The 17,091-nt window shown below is 42.8% G+C and overlaps 1 protein-coding gene across 2 annotated transcripts in view; it reads left to right on the forward strand.

The window, feature by feature from the left end:
* Window positions 1-6,043: 6,043 nt before the first annotated feature.
* FAM234B (family with sequence similarity 234 member B) overlaps window positions 6,044-17,091 on the forward strand; it is a 34,232-nt gene continuing 23,184 nt past the window's right edge. The window contains exons 1-2 of one of the 2 annotated variants that reach the window (XR_008665955.1): window positions 6,044-6,338; window positions 16,419-16,817. Coding sequence is in view for 1 of the 2 variants with exons in the window: in XM_055336775.1 (XP_055192750.1) it covers window positions 6,302-6,338; window positions 16,419-16,817 (436 nt within the window). In the remaining variant the exon portion in view is untranslated. The remainder of the gene's footprint in view (window positions 6,339-16,418; window positions 16,818-17,091) is intronic. The other variant, XM_055336775.1, reaches the window with a different exon arrangement.

Here is a 17,091-nt window from a genome sequence, read left to right on the forward strand (position 1 = left end):
CAGGGAGCCTGTGACCAGTGCTCCAATGGATGCAAGCTGCCTGTGGCATGGTGAGCTGGCTGCCAATGGCAGACACATGTCAGGCAAGGTGTAGGTAAACTGTCCCATCTACAGTCAGGCTCCCAGGAGAAAACATAGGACTTCTGTAAGGTTTGTGTAATAGTTTGTGTAATAAGAGAAAAATCAACACCATCCATATTTTCTTTCTTAGCAGAATAGGAAGACAGGTAAAAAGTCAGAATTTGTGCATACACTGTGTCTGAAAGACTAAGCATCAGTAACTTAATCCACCATGACCTCTTTGTTACACCTGCTCCCTCTGTCTGCCTTCTTGCCTTTCTCCAATTTATTCTCCACATTGCAGCCAACAAGATCATATCACTTTTTGGTCAGTCCTTCAATGCCATGGCCTTCAAGTCTTCTGCACCACCTGGCTCCTATCCCCTCTCGCTCTCACCACTAGCTCTTTGAAACAGTCTTCCAGGTGCACTGGTTTTCTCCCTAGAACCAAGTTCCCCTCTGACTTTACGCAGCCTTTACCCAGACAACTTTGACCATGCTTCCTTCAGGTCTCAGTTTCTCAGAGAGCCATTTCCTGCCCTGTCCCCACCGCTGCAATGTTCTCCTTCATGTTCTCTCTCATAGTACTAGCTTCTTTTCCTTCTGAGTGCGTATCATGATTTGTAATGATACATTTTTGCATTAGTAGCTTAGTGTCCATCTTCGCCAATAGATTGTAAGGATCTTACTGGTTTTGTTCACTATTTTATTATATTCAGCTCTGCTGAGAGAACTGGCCAGAATGGCCCCTTGAGAAGGATATAGGATGTGGACTCCAGGAGCAGGGCACTTGGTACAGATGTCAACGTTTCTTTTTTTTTTAATTTTATTAAAGATTTTTATTTATTTATTCATGAGACACAGAAAGAGGCAGAGACATAGGCAAACAGATATATTTGGTAAAATGCCATGTGTACCTTGTAAGTAACTCCATCCCCTCACCCCCCTTAAATCTTCAGGAGAACTACACAAATCACAATATACTTGGTTCTCTGGATTTTTTTGAAAGCCAGTGAAGGGCTGAGTTTTGGATCAAGGTTGGCAAGGATCCAAAACAATGTTCTCTCCTGTAGGAGTTCAATGCTCAGTAAACGGTAACTGTTGGCAGGCCTATTTACTACCACAAGTACTTTGGTACACATAGGAATAAGCTAAAATGAAGGCCCAGAGGAATGGGAGCCAAGTTGTCTTGGGCAGGTCTGTCCTTAATTATACTGTCATTCTTAAATATATGTTCCAGTCAGAGACTTAAGAAAAAGCTTCTGTTTAAATCTCAGGGCCTAGAGGACATTTTATAATCTAGACTCTAGTAAGTTCTGTAGACTGGAAGTCTATATGAATCTAAGCTGGATGAGCCTTGTGTTTTATTAAAGAACACTCTGAGAACATAAATCTGTTTGTCTTCACAATAAGCCACTCAACTCCTGATCATAGAATCAAGTTATCTGTGGTAAGAAGTAAATATACCACATGTGCCCACCCTTTTAGAACTTCCTGATCCAAATGTAAGGCTGATTTCATAAGACTCTCGACATTGGATTTACCCCCAAAATCATCTTTGCTTAGGACCTCTTTTGCTCTTTTCAAACTCCTTGCTCTCATTGCTATTTGCTTTTCTTTTTGCTTTTTAAATATTAATATTGTTTTCTGATTCAATGTCTACGGCAACAGTGTAGCAGACAGTAGTACTCTGAACCTGATATGGGTCTGCCAATGGTTTCAGATTGGCCATGCCCTGTTGACAGATGTTGGAATAGCCCCCAGAAATCCATCTGTGGAGAGTTTGAGGAGCCTCCTGGGAGAGGCTCACCTTACACACAGTGGAAAGTCTTAACTCAGGACAACCTCAGCTCAGGAACAAAGCTTTAGCCTCTAGAGGAGAAGGGTAATTCTTTTTTTTTTTTTAAGATTTTATTTATTTATGAGAGAGAGAGAGAGAGAGAGAGAGAGAGGCAGAGACGCAGGCAGAAGGAGAAGCAGTCTCCATGCTGGGAGCCCGACGTGGCACTGGATCCCAGGCCTCCAGAATCACACCCTGGGCTGAGGGCGGCGCTAAACCACTGAGCCACGTGGGTTGCCTGAGAAGGGTAATTCTAAATAGAGCAGGATTGAACCTCCTCCCCACTACCAAGAACTGAGGTCTATATCCTAGAAAGATGTAGGGTATCTACTATAGCACAGACTGAACGGATGCTCACTAAACTGTTTCCTTTTCTTCCTGGGCTCATACCTTCCTGGCATACATGTTCTGTGTCTGAGTTATGGACAAATAGATGTGGGCAGAAGTCACATATACCACCTCCAGGCCTGGCACATGAAACTTCTTGCATGACTGGGGATACAAATCATCCAGCGGAGGAATCCAAGGACCTAAGGATGAAGAAAGAAGCCCTAGATGGAAACCCTGAATAAATGGGAGGAATAGAACCCCATTGCTGCCTATCCCTGTTCTCACTTCAACTGTGACATGAGCTCAAGTGAACATTTACCCTCTAAAACCATTGATATTGGGCAGCCCGGGTGGCTCAGCAGTTTAGCGCCACCTTCAGCTCAGGGTGTGATCCTGGAAACCTGGGATCCAGTCCCATGTCGGGCTCCCTGCATGGAGCCTGCTTCTCCCTCTGCCTGTGTCTCTGCCTCTCTCTCTCTGTGTCTCTCATGAATAAATAAAATCTTAACAAACAAACAAACATTGATACTGTGAGGTTGTTTGTTAAGAGTACTAACCTTGCACTGATTGACTAAAATGGAAAGTTCTGCTTAATGAAAACAATGCATTTGACCCTGAAGAAGAGGCAGCATAGCATTTGTATTTTTTCTAATTAAGAAACACAGAAAGAGGTAACCTTCCCTGCCCTGAACAGCTTTGCTAACATACAAAGTGGCATTGACTGCGGAGAGACAGAGGAAGAAGGAGCAGTTTTAAAAGGAAGTAGAAATGGCCAAGAGGCCTGGAAGTCTCAGTGGTAACCAAGAGGAAGGGGTGGTAGCTGCTTGTGGACACAGTGGTACTGTTTCCAAGAGGAAGCGGTGAAAGCTAGTTATAGGGTCCGAACCAGCAGAAGTGATGACAACAGTCACAGAATGTTACGGATTAGATGACCAGATTTTTTTTTTTTAAAAAAGCTTTTATTTATTCATGAGAGACACACAGAGAGAGGCAGAGACACAGGCAGAGGGAGAAGCAGGCTCCCTGCTGCGAGCCCCATGCAGGACTCAATCCCTGGACCCCAGAATCACACCCTGGGCCGAAGGCAGACGCTCAACCACTGAGCCACCCAGAAGTCCTTACATGACCGGATTTGATCATGAACCCATGTAGGACGCTTAGGGATTCTGAGCAACACTTGGGAGATCACAAAGGTAATCAGAACCAGCTGATATCAGTTCCCTCGATCAAGTATTAGAAAACTTGGAAGGGTGGGGAAGAATATTACCACTGCAGACCAACATTAGAAAAAGAAAGGGCTCTTCTGGCTTCCCTTATGACTTTTAGAAATAGAATTTCTGCTCTTCATAGCAGGCACGGCAGTCAGCTTAGGCTTTCCGTGGGCAGCTCTCCCCAGCCACCCTTGTGTTACTCCTCAGGGAAGTAAGCCAAGTTGGGAGGTTCAGAAGCCCAGAGTATTTGCATTTTCTGCAGAGACCTCAGTGGGTGTTCCAGTAGTGAAAGAACTCACAGGCTGCCAGGTAACTGGACAGGAACTTGTGGGTTTTTTCCATGTAAAAGGCAAGGATTCTGATTTCATTTGGTGGTCTCTTTGAGTTTTCTTTCCAGTTTTCTCACTGGAAGAAAAGCACATTGAATTCGAGAAACACCGTTCTCAGCCAGAAGTCCTGTGTTAAGATGCAAAAAAAAATGTGGAAAGTGGGAGCACCTGGGTGGCTCAGTGGTTGAGCCTTTGGTTCAGGTCGTGATCCCAGGGTCCTGGGATCAAGTCCAGCATCAGGCTCCCCACAGGGAGCCTGTTTCTCCCTCTGCCTGTGTCTCTGCCTCTCTCTCTCTCTGTATCTCTCATGAATAAACAAACAAAATCTTCTTCTTTTTTTTTTTCAAACAAAATCTTTAAAAAGAAATGTGGAACGTGGAGATTTCTGGAAGGGCCAAGGAAAAAAACAGGAGGGCCACTTAGGGAGCTGGGAGGCAAGGAGTCCTCAGCAGCTGCTTCCCCTTGAAAATCATCTGGGTAAACCTGGGATGATTATAAGAGTGAAAATGTTACAAAGATTAAGCATGGAAAAAGCTGAGGGGCTGGAGATGACATATCTATGGGATGTGTGTACACTCACATGTAGTTATGTGCTTGCACATAAGTATGTATGTGTATCAGTGCTTTTGGTGGCTACACTATGTGAAACAAAATTTTAATCGAACTTTAAACTGTACAATTTTATTTTACTTCCATCACATAAGAAGAATATACCTTTTCACTATGAAAAATGGGACAGATTTCTGCGTTTCTTCCTCTTCTATGTAACCTGGCTGTCCCAGGCCCCCTGCAGTCACCCAGAAACACAAGTTCCTGTTCTTCTGCAGCTGAAACTGACCTATCCTACATCCTGCTCACTTGAAAGTTATTTTCCTCAGTCTCCATATCTCAAGAATGTGTTCCAATTAACTAATCTGATATCAGGCAAGCTACTACTGGCTTCCTGTGACTTGTAGTGCTGCTCCTTCTGAAGATGACCTACATAGATGTAAAATATGGTTCTTAATCATACCTCCAGAGAGGTGACAAACAGTAAAAAATTTAGGTATTATAGAACGTTGGAAGAATAAATGAATAAATTATTAATGCCTTATTATAAAATTTACTATTTATTAAATTGTCAAAATGAATAAATTATTAATAAAAAGAAGAGCTAAGGCTTATAAAACATGGACTAGGTGCCAGGTACCTTCTAACATTCATTCAAAGCACTTAAGTGCTTTGCATGTATCCATGTAATTCCCAGGACAACTCTGGGGAACAGGAGCTATTTCAACCCCATTCTGCAGATGAGAAAATTGAGGCAGAGAGAGAGATTAAGCAAGCAGCCTTAGATCTGGCAGCTAGGAAATGGTAGAGTCAGGATCTGAGCTCAGTGGCCTGTACCAAGACTCTGTGCCCTGTTGGAGTCCCTGATATATTTTCCACCGGGGGGGGGGGGGGGGAAGAGTGTGATAGGATTTTTTTTTTTTTTATTTGATAGGATGGTTTTAAGAGTCTCTTGGATTACACCCCCAGGGTAGTCCTACTGGTTTCTCCTGGGAATGAGGCAGAGTGCAAGACAGAGGTATCTTAAAACTTTTGCTTGACATTAAGTCCCATTATCTTTCTAGATCTGCTTTCTCTTTAGTGAAACAAGGAGGTTGGACTAAAGGGCCTCTAAGACCCACTCCAGCTCTAAAGTAACATCCTTAGCATTCCTGCACTAAAATGCTGATCTCTTGGCGCCGGAGGGGAAGAAGCAGGTCGGTTCCTGTTCCTAGACCCTTCGAACTGGAAGCTCCAGGGTAGTGTCCAGTAGATACCTGGAAAGAACTAGGAACACAACAAGAGGAGGTTCAGAGCTCTTGGGTTCTTTACCCAAGAAACATAAAAATACACTTACTAGTGCCCAGTAGATACCTGGAAAGAACTAGGAACACAGCAAGAGGAGGTTCAGAGCTCTAGGAAACCTCCTCGCCCTTTACCCAAGAAACATAAAAATACACTTACTAGGTGCCTGCTGTGTGCTGTGTGTCTGAAACAGGTTATCTAATTTAATTCTTACAGTGAGCCTGTGGACCAGGTAATGTCTCCATTTTAAAAATGAGGCTGAAGCTTAGTCATACCAAGGGACTCGCCCAAGATGGCCCAGCTAGTAAGGGATGCAGGCAGCATTCAAGTCCCGTCTGCCTGACTCCAAGGCCCACGCTCATTTCACAACCGGCGCCTCCTTTAATACCTGCTATCTCATTCCTTTCTCTCGGCAAGCCTCCGGGGCAGTTCTTATTTCCCCATTTCGCTGAGCAGGAGGAACCCGAGAGTCAGAGCGGCGGACCTGCTCCGAGGGGAGCGCGCACGTGGGCGCGGACGCCGCAGCGGGGGCCGCAGCGGGGGCCGCAGCGGGGCCGCCCCGGGCCGCTCTCCGCCCGCAGCTCCCACCTCCCAGGTCGCAGCTCCCACCTCCCAGGTCGCAGCCCCGCGCACCGCCCGCGGCGAACTACACTTCCCGGCAGGACGCGCGCGCGCGCACGCGCACCGGGGCCTCCGCCATGGCGACTGTGCTGTCCAGGGCGCTCAAGCTCCCGGGTAAGGAGCCGCAGCCTCGCGACCACCCCGCCCCCCGCGCGGGCCCGGGGAGCCTGGGAGGCCAGGCTCCGGGGCGCCGCGGGTCGGGGCCTGGCCGCGGCCGTAGCGCAGGCTGCAGGCGCACGGAGGCGAGCCGGGGCAGCCCCGCGGGCTGGGGGTCCGTCGCCAGCAGGGGGCGAGACGGGCGCGCGGCCGGTCGGGGGTCGCGGGCGCGGGGCGAGCCTGGGAGACTCCAGGGCGGGACCGCGGGAGGCGCGCGGGCCGGTGGCCGCGAGCGGGCGGGGGCGACCGTCGGAGCGCGCGTGGCCGCCATCCGCAGGGGAGGGCGGGTGAGCGGAGCATCCTTCGCTGAGGAGCTGCGGACCGCGCCCCGCGGGGGCTCGGGCTCCTGGCCTGGGCGCGCCCTGGGAGCGCGGGGGCCCGGGGCGGCCGGACAGCGGGCCACCCGCGGAGCAGCCTCTCGGCTTAGAGACCTCAGGTGAGGTAGGTGAGGCAGGTGCCTACCCCTTCTGGTTGACAGAAGAGGAAAACGAGAGTTATTCGGCCGACTGCCTCGTCCAAGGTCGCGCAGACCGTTGGAAAAGCCTGGACCAGAACGTCGCGGGGGGTGGGGGGGGGAGGGAGGGTGTCTTTTGAGCCTAGATCTTGGGCTTTTAATTCCACTTGGTCAGCCTCTGGCTATCGAGGCTGAGCGTTTAGGAGGGAGATGATTTGGCACCTGCAAACTGCAGATGAATTGTGGAATATTCTTTTAGGAGGCACTGGTGGTGATGACGACTTCAGAGCTAATTCAGTACTTTGGGCGGCAGCTCCAAGTTTAAAAAAATTTTTTTTTATTCTCTTAGACCTCCGGAGTGAGACTGTGCTGCTACAAACTTGTTATGTTAATAAAAGTATATTTATTCTGCCCAAATAAAATTTAAAAGTAAAGGCTTTAAAAATGTTATGGTTCTTGGGGCACCTGGGTAGCCCAGTCCGTTAAAGGTCTGCCTTGGGCTCAGGTCGTGATCCCAGCCTCCTGGGATCCGCTCAGCGGAGAGAGCCTGCTGCTTCCTCTCCCTTTCCTGCTCCCCTGCTTGTGTGCACGCGGGCTCTCCTCTCTCTGTCAAATAAGTAAATAAAGTCTTAAAAAATAAAAATATTCTGGTTCTACCTAAATAAATTTTAAACATTAAGCTATAAACATTTATTTGCTGATAGCTCCAGGTGATAGTGGGAAAAGCAGGTGTTAGTAGGAAAAGCAGTTGCTTTCACTGGCATCATTAGAAAGGGCTAGTTAGGTGTCTGGTGGATATGCAGCATGAGGCTGCAAGGGGATCATAGGGACCTTATTTGCAAGGAGCATCCAGTATGCTACATTGTGCCACGGATGACACTGGGTTGGATATGAATTTGCATTTCTGTCCCCAGACTTCATGAGCTCAGACTTTTTTCCCCCTCCCCACTAGGCTCATTAGAACTTTGGAAGAAACATTGATGATATCTATCTTGGAATACGTATGTAACATTGGGATGAAGTGGGGGATGTGTCCCTTTACCAGCAGGGTAAAGAGGACCTTTTATGTCCTTAGTGTAGGATGATGTTCTTCCCAAGGGGGTAATGAGATATCAGACATATTTAGCTTTATTTATTTTTTCTTTTAGATTCATTTTTTTTTCTTGGCATAGATAATTGTTCTTCTCTAAGGATAGGAATGCAAGAAAACCGCATTAGAAACTCTTGAGCTCTTTTCATTTTCACATCCTAAGGCTGTGGCATTATACCTCCCTGGAGTATTCAGTTGCAGTAACTTGGTCAGCTGACAGGGTAGGGAAAGTACAGTCTGTTCCTTGGGCCTGTGTTTGGACAGCATCTTGGGCCTGAACAGAGAGGTATGTTTGATACTTCTTAATGGCCATGTGTTCTTTTCTGTGATGTGGGTTGTATTTTTTTAATTTGTTTTTGTTTTACTTTTGTCTGTCTCCCTTTTGCCCTTTCTCCCCACTGCCCAAAATGCAGTTTTTCGCTTTTATATTGGGTAGAAGTTGCTTTCTTACAGCAATTTTTGGATACCCTGTAATTGAGACTGTGAGGCTGCTATCCTGTGTGGGCTACTGTGTTATGTTTCTTCAGTTAACATCCTTTCTCTCTCTCTTTTTTTAATTGAAGGCTAATTGATATATGCTATTAATTTTAGGTGTACAGTGTAATGATTCGATATTTGTATATATTGCAAAATGCTCACCACTGTGACATCCTCACTATTTCTCTGTATGAGGAAGCAGACTAGAATGGAGTGGCTAAGAGCACGAGACAGCTTTGGGTTCAAGTCTAATCTTTACCAGATTAGTTACTTAATCTCTTTAAGTGTTAGTTTCTTCATGTGTAACAGTACTGTTATTATGGAACATTCACTACATTCCACATGCTCTACTACATATTTACCTTATAGGCTTATTTGGCTCAGTAGAAGAAACGGATGTACTGAAGATATTTGTTTCCCCTTGACGCATGTTAATTATTCAGTGTTAGCAGTTATTATCACCTTCATTAGCACAATGCCCGTTTATGAACCTTGTACCCAAAGGAAGGCCTGATGTGATCATGAGCTGATGACAGATGTCATCAACCTTGTGAAGAAAGAGCAGTTTCTTGGAGTCTGTTTCGTGGTCTCATATGCTTCCACTAAGCTCAAGATGGAAAAAGATTTGGTTCACATGCATACAATGAGGTTAATTAGTAACAGAAGGACAATGTGACATTCATAAAGCAGCCCTTAGAACAACTTATCTTAAGTATATATATATTTTTAGTCCATTTTAAAGTTTGAAGGTCAATCACTGAAGGGAACATCCGAGCACAATATTACTGTAATGATTTGTTTTATTATGTGTAATTTGGAAACATTATATGCTCTTGGATAATCTAATCCATGAGGTGAATTATTTATCTTTAGTTGCAGTAGAGAGTATGGTATAGTCTATGTATAGTGTGTATTATATAATAGTATATACTATAGCATATTTTCCTAAACATTGCATCTCTTTCCTGTTTTCCTCTGTACCATTGTGGGAATGTTATTTAGCAGGCATCCTCAGTCTTCCCAAGAGGAAAAGTGATAGCTATAGAAAGTTCCTTTATATTGATATGTTATGAAAGTGGTATCCTCTCCTTTATTCTTTGAAAACCTTTCACTGAGGGTCACCTGGGTGGCTCAGTTGGTTAGGCATCTGCTTTCAGCTCAGGTCTTGGTCCCAGAGTCCTGGGATCAAGCCCCTCATCGGGCTCCCTGCTCATCGCAGAGCCTGCTTCTCCCTCTCTCTGGCCCTCCCCCTGCTTGTGCTCTTGCTATCTCTCTTTCTCTCTCTCAGATAAATAAATACAGTCTTAAAAACAAAACAAAACAAAACCTTTCATTGGTTAAAAATGTGGGTGGTGGCTGAAATCATTAAAGAGTGCTAAAGTGCCCAGGGCTTTGAAGTGTGGATTTGATGTCCAGCTCCTTAGCATGATCAAAGTTTTAGGCAAATTAGTATGCTTTGTACTTCACAATCACTTCTCTTTCTGTGAATAGATAGCAAAAATATTTGCTTAAGAGTTGTCTGATCAGATTTTGCAGTCTGGAATAATTAAGCTGACGTTTGTTTCTGTAATGGCTGGGACAATATACTATTTTTTAATAATATATGTTACTGCAGGGAAGTTAGCCTGAGTTTTGTTCCCATCCTTAGTGACTTGATTTCTTTTTCCTTGGCTTGGGTGCTCATATGGTTCTTTTTTTTTTTTTTTTTTTGTCCTTGAAGTTCATTCAGTATCCTTACTGCAATGTGTTTCAATATTGATTGTTCTGTAGGAGTTGTTCTTGGGATTCCTTTGTACCCTTTATTTTACAATTTTAGGTCTTGCTATGCTATGGGAACTTTTGGTATAGCTTTTTTCTGTTCTCTTCTTCAGTTCTGCACATACTGGATCACCTTTGCTCTCTCTGTCCATGCCTCCCTAGTCTTTTTAAAAGCTTTGATCTTTTCAGTGGGAGACACACAGCATAGACTTCCCTCAAAGCCAGACTGCCTGGATTTGAATCCTTGCACTATGGCTTACTTACTCTTAAGTAATTACTTAAACTGGGCCAGTTACTTAAACTTCCAAACCTCATCTTGAAAATGGAGATAATAGTGTATCTAGAGTTGTTATGCAGATTTGTGGAGATAAGATAGTAAAAGGGTTTGGAAGAGTGCTTGCAGAGGAAGTGCTTGGAACTGTCAGCCCATGTCAGTTCCATTTTATTTTGCTTGATTTCTCACCAGCCTGTCCTTTCTGTCTCTGACTCTTTTTAGCCACATCTGCTCTCTGCTCATCCCGCTAAGCATATCTTTTCTAAAATTGTTTTATTATTTTCTTCCTTTGTTTTTCTGGGCCCTGCTTGTTTACTTCTGATCTTCGCTACTGAGTTGTCATTTCTTCTTGGAAATATTGTATTTTTTCCGTGAGCTCTTATTTCAGAGAAAAACTGTTCTTTAATTTCTTGGATTCCATAGGGAAGCATCTGGTCATTATTTCTTCCATTTCATGGCATCATTTGCCCAGCATTGGTTCCTTGGCAGATTTTGTTTGCAATGTTTTGTTGTGACTTCCTTCTTGAATATTTGTAGAACTTTGTAGTATCTTATAGAATGAGTACTCATGGTGGCTTCTTTCTGATTATAAGTCATATTTAATGGTCAGTTGTTTTACAGCTAGCTCTTGGCTGACATATAGACAGAGGTTAGGGCCAGGGGAGTGAGTGAGGGCAGTTAGAAGCTAGAATTTAATCTAATGGGACCCAGCCTGTCAGAGAGAGAGAGAGAGAGATCCCCCTCTTCAGGACTGATTGTGCTACAGCTACTTTTTGTAAGTGCCATGCTGACAGCCTGCTTCTTGTAAAGCCTTTCTCATTTAATCTTACCTCCCCTTTGACTCTGTGGTGTTGAGTTGGGCTCATTGATGCCTCTGGGATGCCAGACTTCATTTTCTAAGCAAGAGATAGTGGTTTGGCTATATACCCATGGAAGAAGGGATGGAGGTAGTATAATTTATTGGTTAGGACTGTGGACTGTAATCAAACTGCCTGAGTTTGAATCCTTGCTCTTTTTCTTCCTAGTTCTATGATCTTTTGCAACTTACTTCTCTATGTTTTCATTTTCTTGTTGATACAATGGAATAATAATAATAATACCTGCTTTCCAGGGGCACCTGGGTGGCTCAGTTGGTTAAGCGTCTGTCTTTGGCTTGGGTCATGACCCTGGGGTCCTGGGATTCAGCCCTACATTGGGCTCCCTGCTCAGCGGGGAGTCTGCTTCTCCCTCTGCCCCTTCCTTGCTCATGTTCTCTCTCTTAAATAAATAAAATCTTAAAAAAAAAAACAACAAACCTCCCTTCCAGGGTTGTCATGAGGATTAAATGAATTAACATGTAAGTGCTTAGACCAGTGCCCAGAATAGTAGGTAGAGTACTTTTCTGTTACCATCATTGCTATCGTCATCATGGTTGTTGTCATTATTAACTCTGTGAACTGTGCTCATGGTTGGAGACTCAAGACAGTGTGCCCACTCTTAACTGTGCTTCTTCAATTGGGTACAAGTTTTGCTGCATTTGGCAGTAATTTTCCGTAAATTGTAGTTTCAGAATGTGGCTCTTTTTCTTTCTTTTTTTTTTCCTATTTTTATTACCTCCTCTTCCTAGTTTTTAGGAAAGACACTGACAGAAATGCCTTCCTTTGCCATCATCAACTGGAAGCAGATAATCTTTTTTTTTTAAAGCTTTATTTATTTTAGAGAAAGAGAGTGGGGGGTGGGCAAGGGGAGAGGGAGAGAACAGAATTTCAAGCAGCCTGCCTGCTGAGCATGGAACCCAGCCCAATGCAGGATTAGGTTACAGGACCCTAAGATCATGACCTGAGACAAAATCAAGAGTCAGATTCTTAATCAACTGAGCCACCCAGGCACCCCTACACATTATTTTTAGTAAAGATTTTACAAAAAATTAGAGTTAGTAAAGATTTTACTAGTTTCTGTAGCATATGCAGCCAAGTTCTCTGCCTGTGATAGTGTGTGATATCGTAAAAATGCATTTTCTTTAAACTTTTGTTAGCCAGTATTTTAGTAATGATTTTACTTTGTTTTAGACTGGTGTGGTTGTTGCAAGGTGCCAGCTGACTAGTAAGATTGAATTTAAAGTATCTATGCTAAATTTTTCACTTGATGCTAAAAATTCAATTGTACAATTACATAAGATGGCTTGAGTGTGTGTAGAAAATACTTGGGAGTTCAAATTTAATAAGTTGTGTGGTGTGACTGCCAAGGAAGCTGGCAAGATATTGGGTTACAGATCTTGAATTGTAGTATACCCTCTGTTCTAGGGAGGGCACAGTTCTGCCCTCCCCTGCCCTGGTCAGACTGCACCCTGGGGATTGTATCCAGTTCTAAGAACTATACTTTAAGAAGCATTGACATATCATATTGTGTCCAGAGAAGAGTGAACAGGATGTCGAGGATGTCTGTGAGGATGTCTGTCGAGGATATGTGAAACAATGCTTCTTCCAGTAATGAGTTGAAAGAGGTGGAAACATTTAACCTGGAGAAGAGAAGGTTGGGTGGGCAATTGGGAGAAATAGTGCTAACAATAGTAACAGAAGCTGAAATTTATTTATTTTAGAGAGAGAGTGCAAGAGCAGGGGGTCAGGAGGGGCAGAAGGAGAGGGAGAGAGACTCTGAATCCCAAGCAGGCTCCATGCCCATTGTGGAGCTAGACATGGGGCTTGAATTTACAACCCTGAGATCATGACCTGAGCTGAAATCAAGAGTCATTTGCTGAATTGACTGAACCACCCAGGCGCTCCTAGAAGCTGAAATTTATTGAGTGCCTCTGTAAGCCAGAAACTAAAGACCATGCATATGTTTTCTTATTTAATCCTCAAAAACAATCAGTGAGGTAGGAAAAATAATTATCCTATTTCAGAAATGGGAAGAATTAGGCTTACTAAAGCCAAATTTAATTGAGGTCACATGGTTAATAAGAGATGGAGCCAAGATTTGACTCTTTGTCTGCTTGTAAAGACTTAAATTCTTAAATACCATAGCATATGTTTCTTATGATTGGTATCTTCAAGTTTTGAAGGACTTGCATGTGGAGGAGAGATCCAGAAATTAGAACTAGGTAGAACAGATAATTGGCAAATGCCCAGAAATAGATTTTTTAAAAAAGATTTTATTTATTCATGAGAGAGACAGAGAGAAAGGCAGAGACATATGCAGAGGGAGAAACAGGCTCCCTATGGGGAGCCTGATGTGGGACTCGATTCCAGGACCCCAGGATCATGACCTGAGCTAAAGGCAGAGGCTCAACCACTGAGCCATCCAGGTGTCCTCCAGAAATAGTTTCTTAAATCAGTGTATGGGACTGCTTTCTGGATTGGAGAGCTGTGAATTCCCTCATACTGCTTATGTTCAGGTGTATGCTAAGTGACTACTTGGTGGGTGTTTGATTATGTGATCTTCAGCCTCCTCATACCCAGAGATTTGGGGCAGCCATCTACGTTTTCCTCTTTCTCAGATATATTCCTTTTTTTTTTAATTGAAAAATTTTAAAATTGTAAAATACACATAAAATTTACCATCTTAATTATTTTTAAATGTACAGTTTAATATCGTTAAAGGTATTCACATTGTTGTGCAACCAGTTTCCAGTGCTTTTTCATTTTGCAAAGTTGAAACTCTAAAAGATAGCCCCTGCCTTTTGATACTTTGCATTATGTCACTTCGCTTGTATAAAAGACCTACATTAGGACATGTTTTTGCTAACCTAAAGAAATCAGAAGAGGATTTTTGCTTTTATGAAAAATGGCAAAAAGCGAAAATAGCATTCAGCGTTTGTTTTGCATCAAGTCCTCCTACAGATAGTGCTCACCGCCTACCCCCCCAGGCCTCAGCAGTGAGGCCCTGCCCAGCTCCTGGCCCTGGAGCCACACTCAGCATCTCAGCTTCAAGCCGCCAGAGCCTCACACTGTGTCTGTGAGCCTCTGTGTTTTATCTCCATTTATTCTGTGCATCCATTAGCAAGATGTGTCCTTTGGTATCAAAAAGGCCTGGGAGAGGTTATTGCTTGGATCTGGGAAAGCTCAGAAATTTTTCCATGTAAATTAATTTGCTTCTTTGCTTTATAATACTATATTAGCTTAGGAGGAGTTTGATAGGAATGCTCTACTTTTGGATAGTGAGGGAAACCTGTACCTATTAAATAATAACAACTCTCCATTTACACCTACCCTCAGGCTCCGGAAGCCACATTCTATTTTGTCTCTATGAATTTGACTAGTCTGGATAAAAATGTTATATAAGAATCATGTAGTATTTTTCTTCTCGTGATTGGATTATTTCACTTAGCATAATATCTCGTGGCATGTAGTTAGAATTTCTTTACTTTTTAAGGCTGGATAATATTCCACTGGATGTATATACCACAGTTTTGATCCTATCAGTTAATTCTTTTAGTTAAAAAAACTTAAAAAAATGTTAAGATTAATATTATTACAGCAGTCTGGGGTTGTGTTTGCAAATTATTATAACTAAAGTTATATGGGCAGTTAGAGAGCAGTGTATCCTAATTAATAAAATAATTTGGTTCATAGAGTAGATATATAAAATATAGGAGCTTAGCTTGAACCCGTACTGATTTTATGGCATATCCTGGAAGTACTATTTTGAATTACATTCCTAATAATTGGACTACCTTCTAACAATTTGTGCCTTTAAAAATCAAATCCAATATTTTTTGAATAAAATGAATAGCTTTGAAAGGGAAAATACATAGAAATTTCTAGTTAATAGAATGCCAATTTTCTTAGTACCTTCTGTTTTTTTTTTTTTTTTTGGTAAAATACTTAATGTTATAAAATATTTCCGTGTAATATTTATTTTTAATTATGTATCTATTGACTTTCTATGTACCCAGCACGAAGCTTTACACTAAAGATTTTACTTCCCATATTAGTTTCCATATAGTGTTTTATTGCTTCATTTTATGTCTTGAGTAAACAAGGCATAATATATGAAGTGATATCACCAAGATAACAGTGACTAGAGGCAGAGATTGACATCAAGAATTCTTCTTTTTTCCTTTTTAATTAGTTGGGTTGTGCTTTATTTTTTATATTTCTGCATAATAAAAGATTTAATAATATAGTTTATATTAGTATTGCTTACCATATAATTTCCAAAACCAGAAATTTTTTCTTGATTTTTGCTTGGTTATAGCATGAACAAAAGGCACAAGATTATTCAGTCACTGGCAGAGAGGGCCAAGGATAGGCTTGGGAGGAGGTGTGCTTAAGTTCTCCTGTAATCTTCACTTCTTAGCCACCCTAAATAAGTGTGTTTAAGTAAAAACAGGGTGCTGGTTGTGTAAGCCAGCTTTGAGACAAGTCCTTTACCTCTGCCTTCCTGCTTGATCCCTCCCCTCCTAGAATACTTAGGATAGCATTTTTAAAGGTAAACACTGTTTACTGAAACATGTACTGACAGGGCATTAGAATCATAGGAAGCTCAGAAGTGAGTTTTTAGTAAGAAGTCTCCAGGTAATGTTTAGTGTTCAACTTTCTAAGTTATTTCCATGGAGACAATTGGGAAGCCACAAATATCCAACTGTGAGAAGCAGTGTATAGAGAACAACTATTCTAAGGTTTAGGCAAGTTCCAAGAAAGATCGGAACATCAGAGATCTAAGAAAAATCAAAGGAAACATGCCCATTAGGCATATGGAAGGTTGATATAAGAGCCATGTCTTTTTCATTAGTGAGATTCACACAAAAATTAAGAGAGGCACTTTTTTTTTCCAAACTAAAAAGGTATCTAATTTTCTTAAGCTCACGAAAGCAATAATTCTAGAACACTGATTTTCTTTTTTCTCTCACTCTTTTCCTTACCCATGGCCATCAAGATCTAAAACTTATAAAACTTAATTTGTTTTGTTTCTGTGTGTTCTTTTAGGTGTCCACAGTTGCCATGTAGTTGGTAATGGTTTCTCCTTCCTAGTTTGCCCTGACACTGTGTCTTTTCTGTGTTTCAGGGAAAAAGAGCCCAGACCTAGGGGAGTACGATCCCCTTACACAGGCTGATAGTGACGAGAGCGAGGATGATCTTGTGCTCAACTTGCAGCAGAAGAATGGAGGGGTCAAAAATGGAAAGAGCCCTCTGGGAGAAGTGCCAGAGCCTGACTCAGATGCTGAGGCCGTGGGGGCTGCAAAGCCACATCTTTCGGAAGTCACCACAGAGGGGTACCCCTCGGAGCCCCTTGGAGGCCTGGAGCAAAAGACAACCTCTTCCATTGTGTCTTACGTGCGCACATCTGTCTTTCTGCTAACTTTGGTCATCTCCATGATCCTGGTGCTCGTATGTGCTTTTCTGATCCCCTGTCCCCCTAGAGATCTGCACAGCACTTGGAGCCACCACCTGAGCCCCCAGGGAGGTGAGTTGCAGGATTTCTCTCCCTAATTCTGTAAAAACCTTATGTTTACATGTAATCTTGTAAAACTTCTGATTATGTTGAAAATTCCCTCCAGGTTTTTACAAATAAATGTGTGTTGTATAGCATCTCTTTCCTGTGTGTGGAGGTGGGTAGGAGGTTAAGATTGGAAATAAAACAAACAGATAGATTGATACAGCTCCAGAAACTTGGGAAGATCACAGCTCTGTTGTGTTTCTATTGGCGTTGGGCTTAATTAGATGCAGGAAGGACAGAA

This window comes from Nyctereutes procyonoides, unplaced genomic scaffold, assembly GCF_905146905.1.
Source record: "Nyctereutes procyonoides isolate TBG_1078 unplaced genomic scaffold, NYPRO_anot_genome, whole genome shotgun sequence".
NCBI classification, from domain to species: Eukaryota; Metazoa; Chordata; class Mammalia; order Carnivora; family Canidae; genus Nyctereutes; species Nyctereutes procyonoides.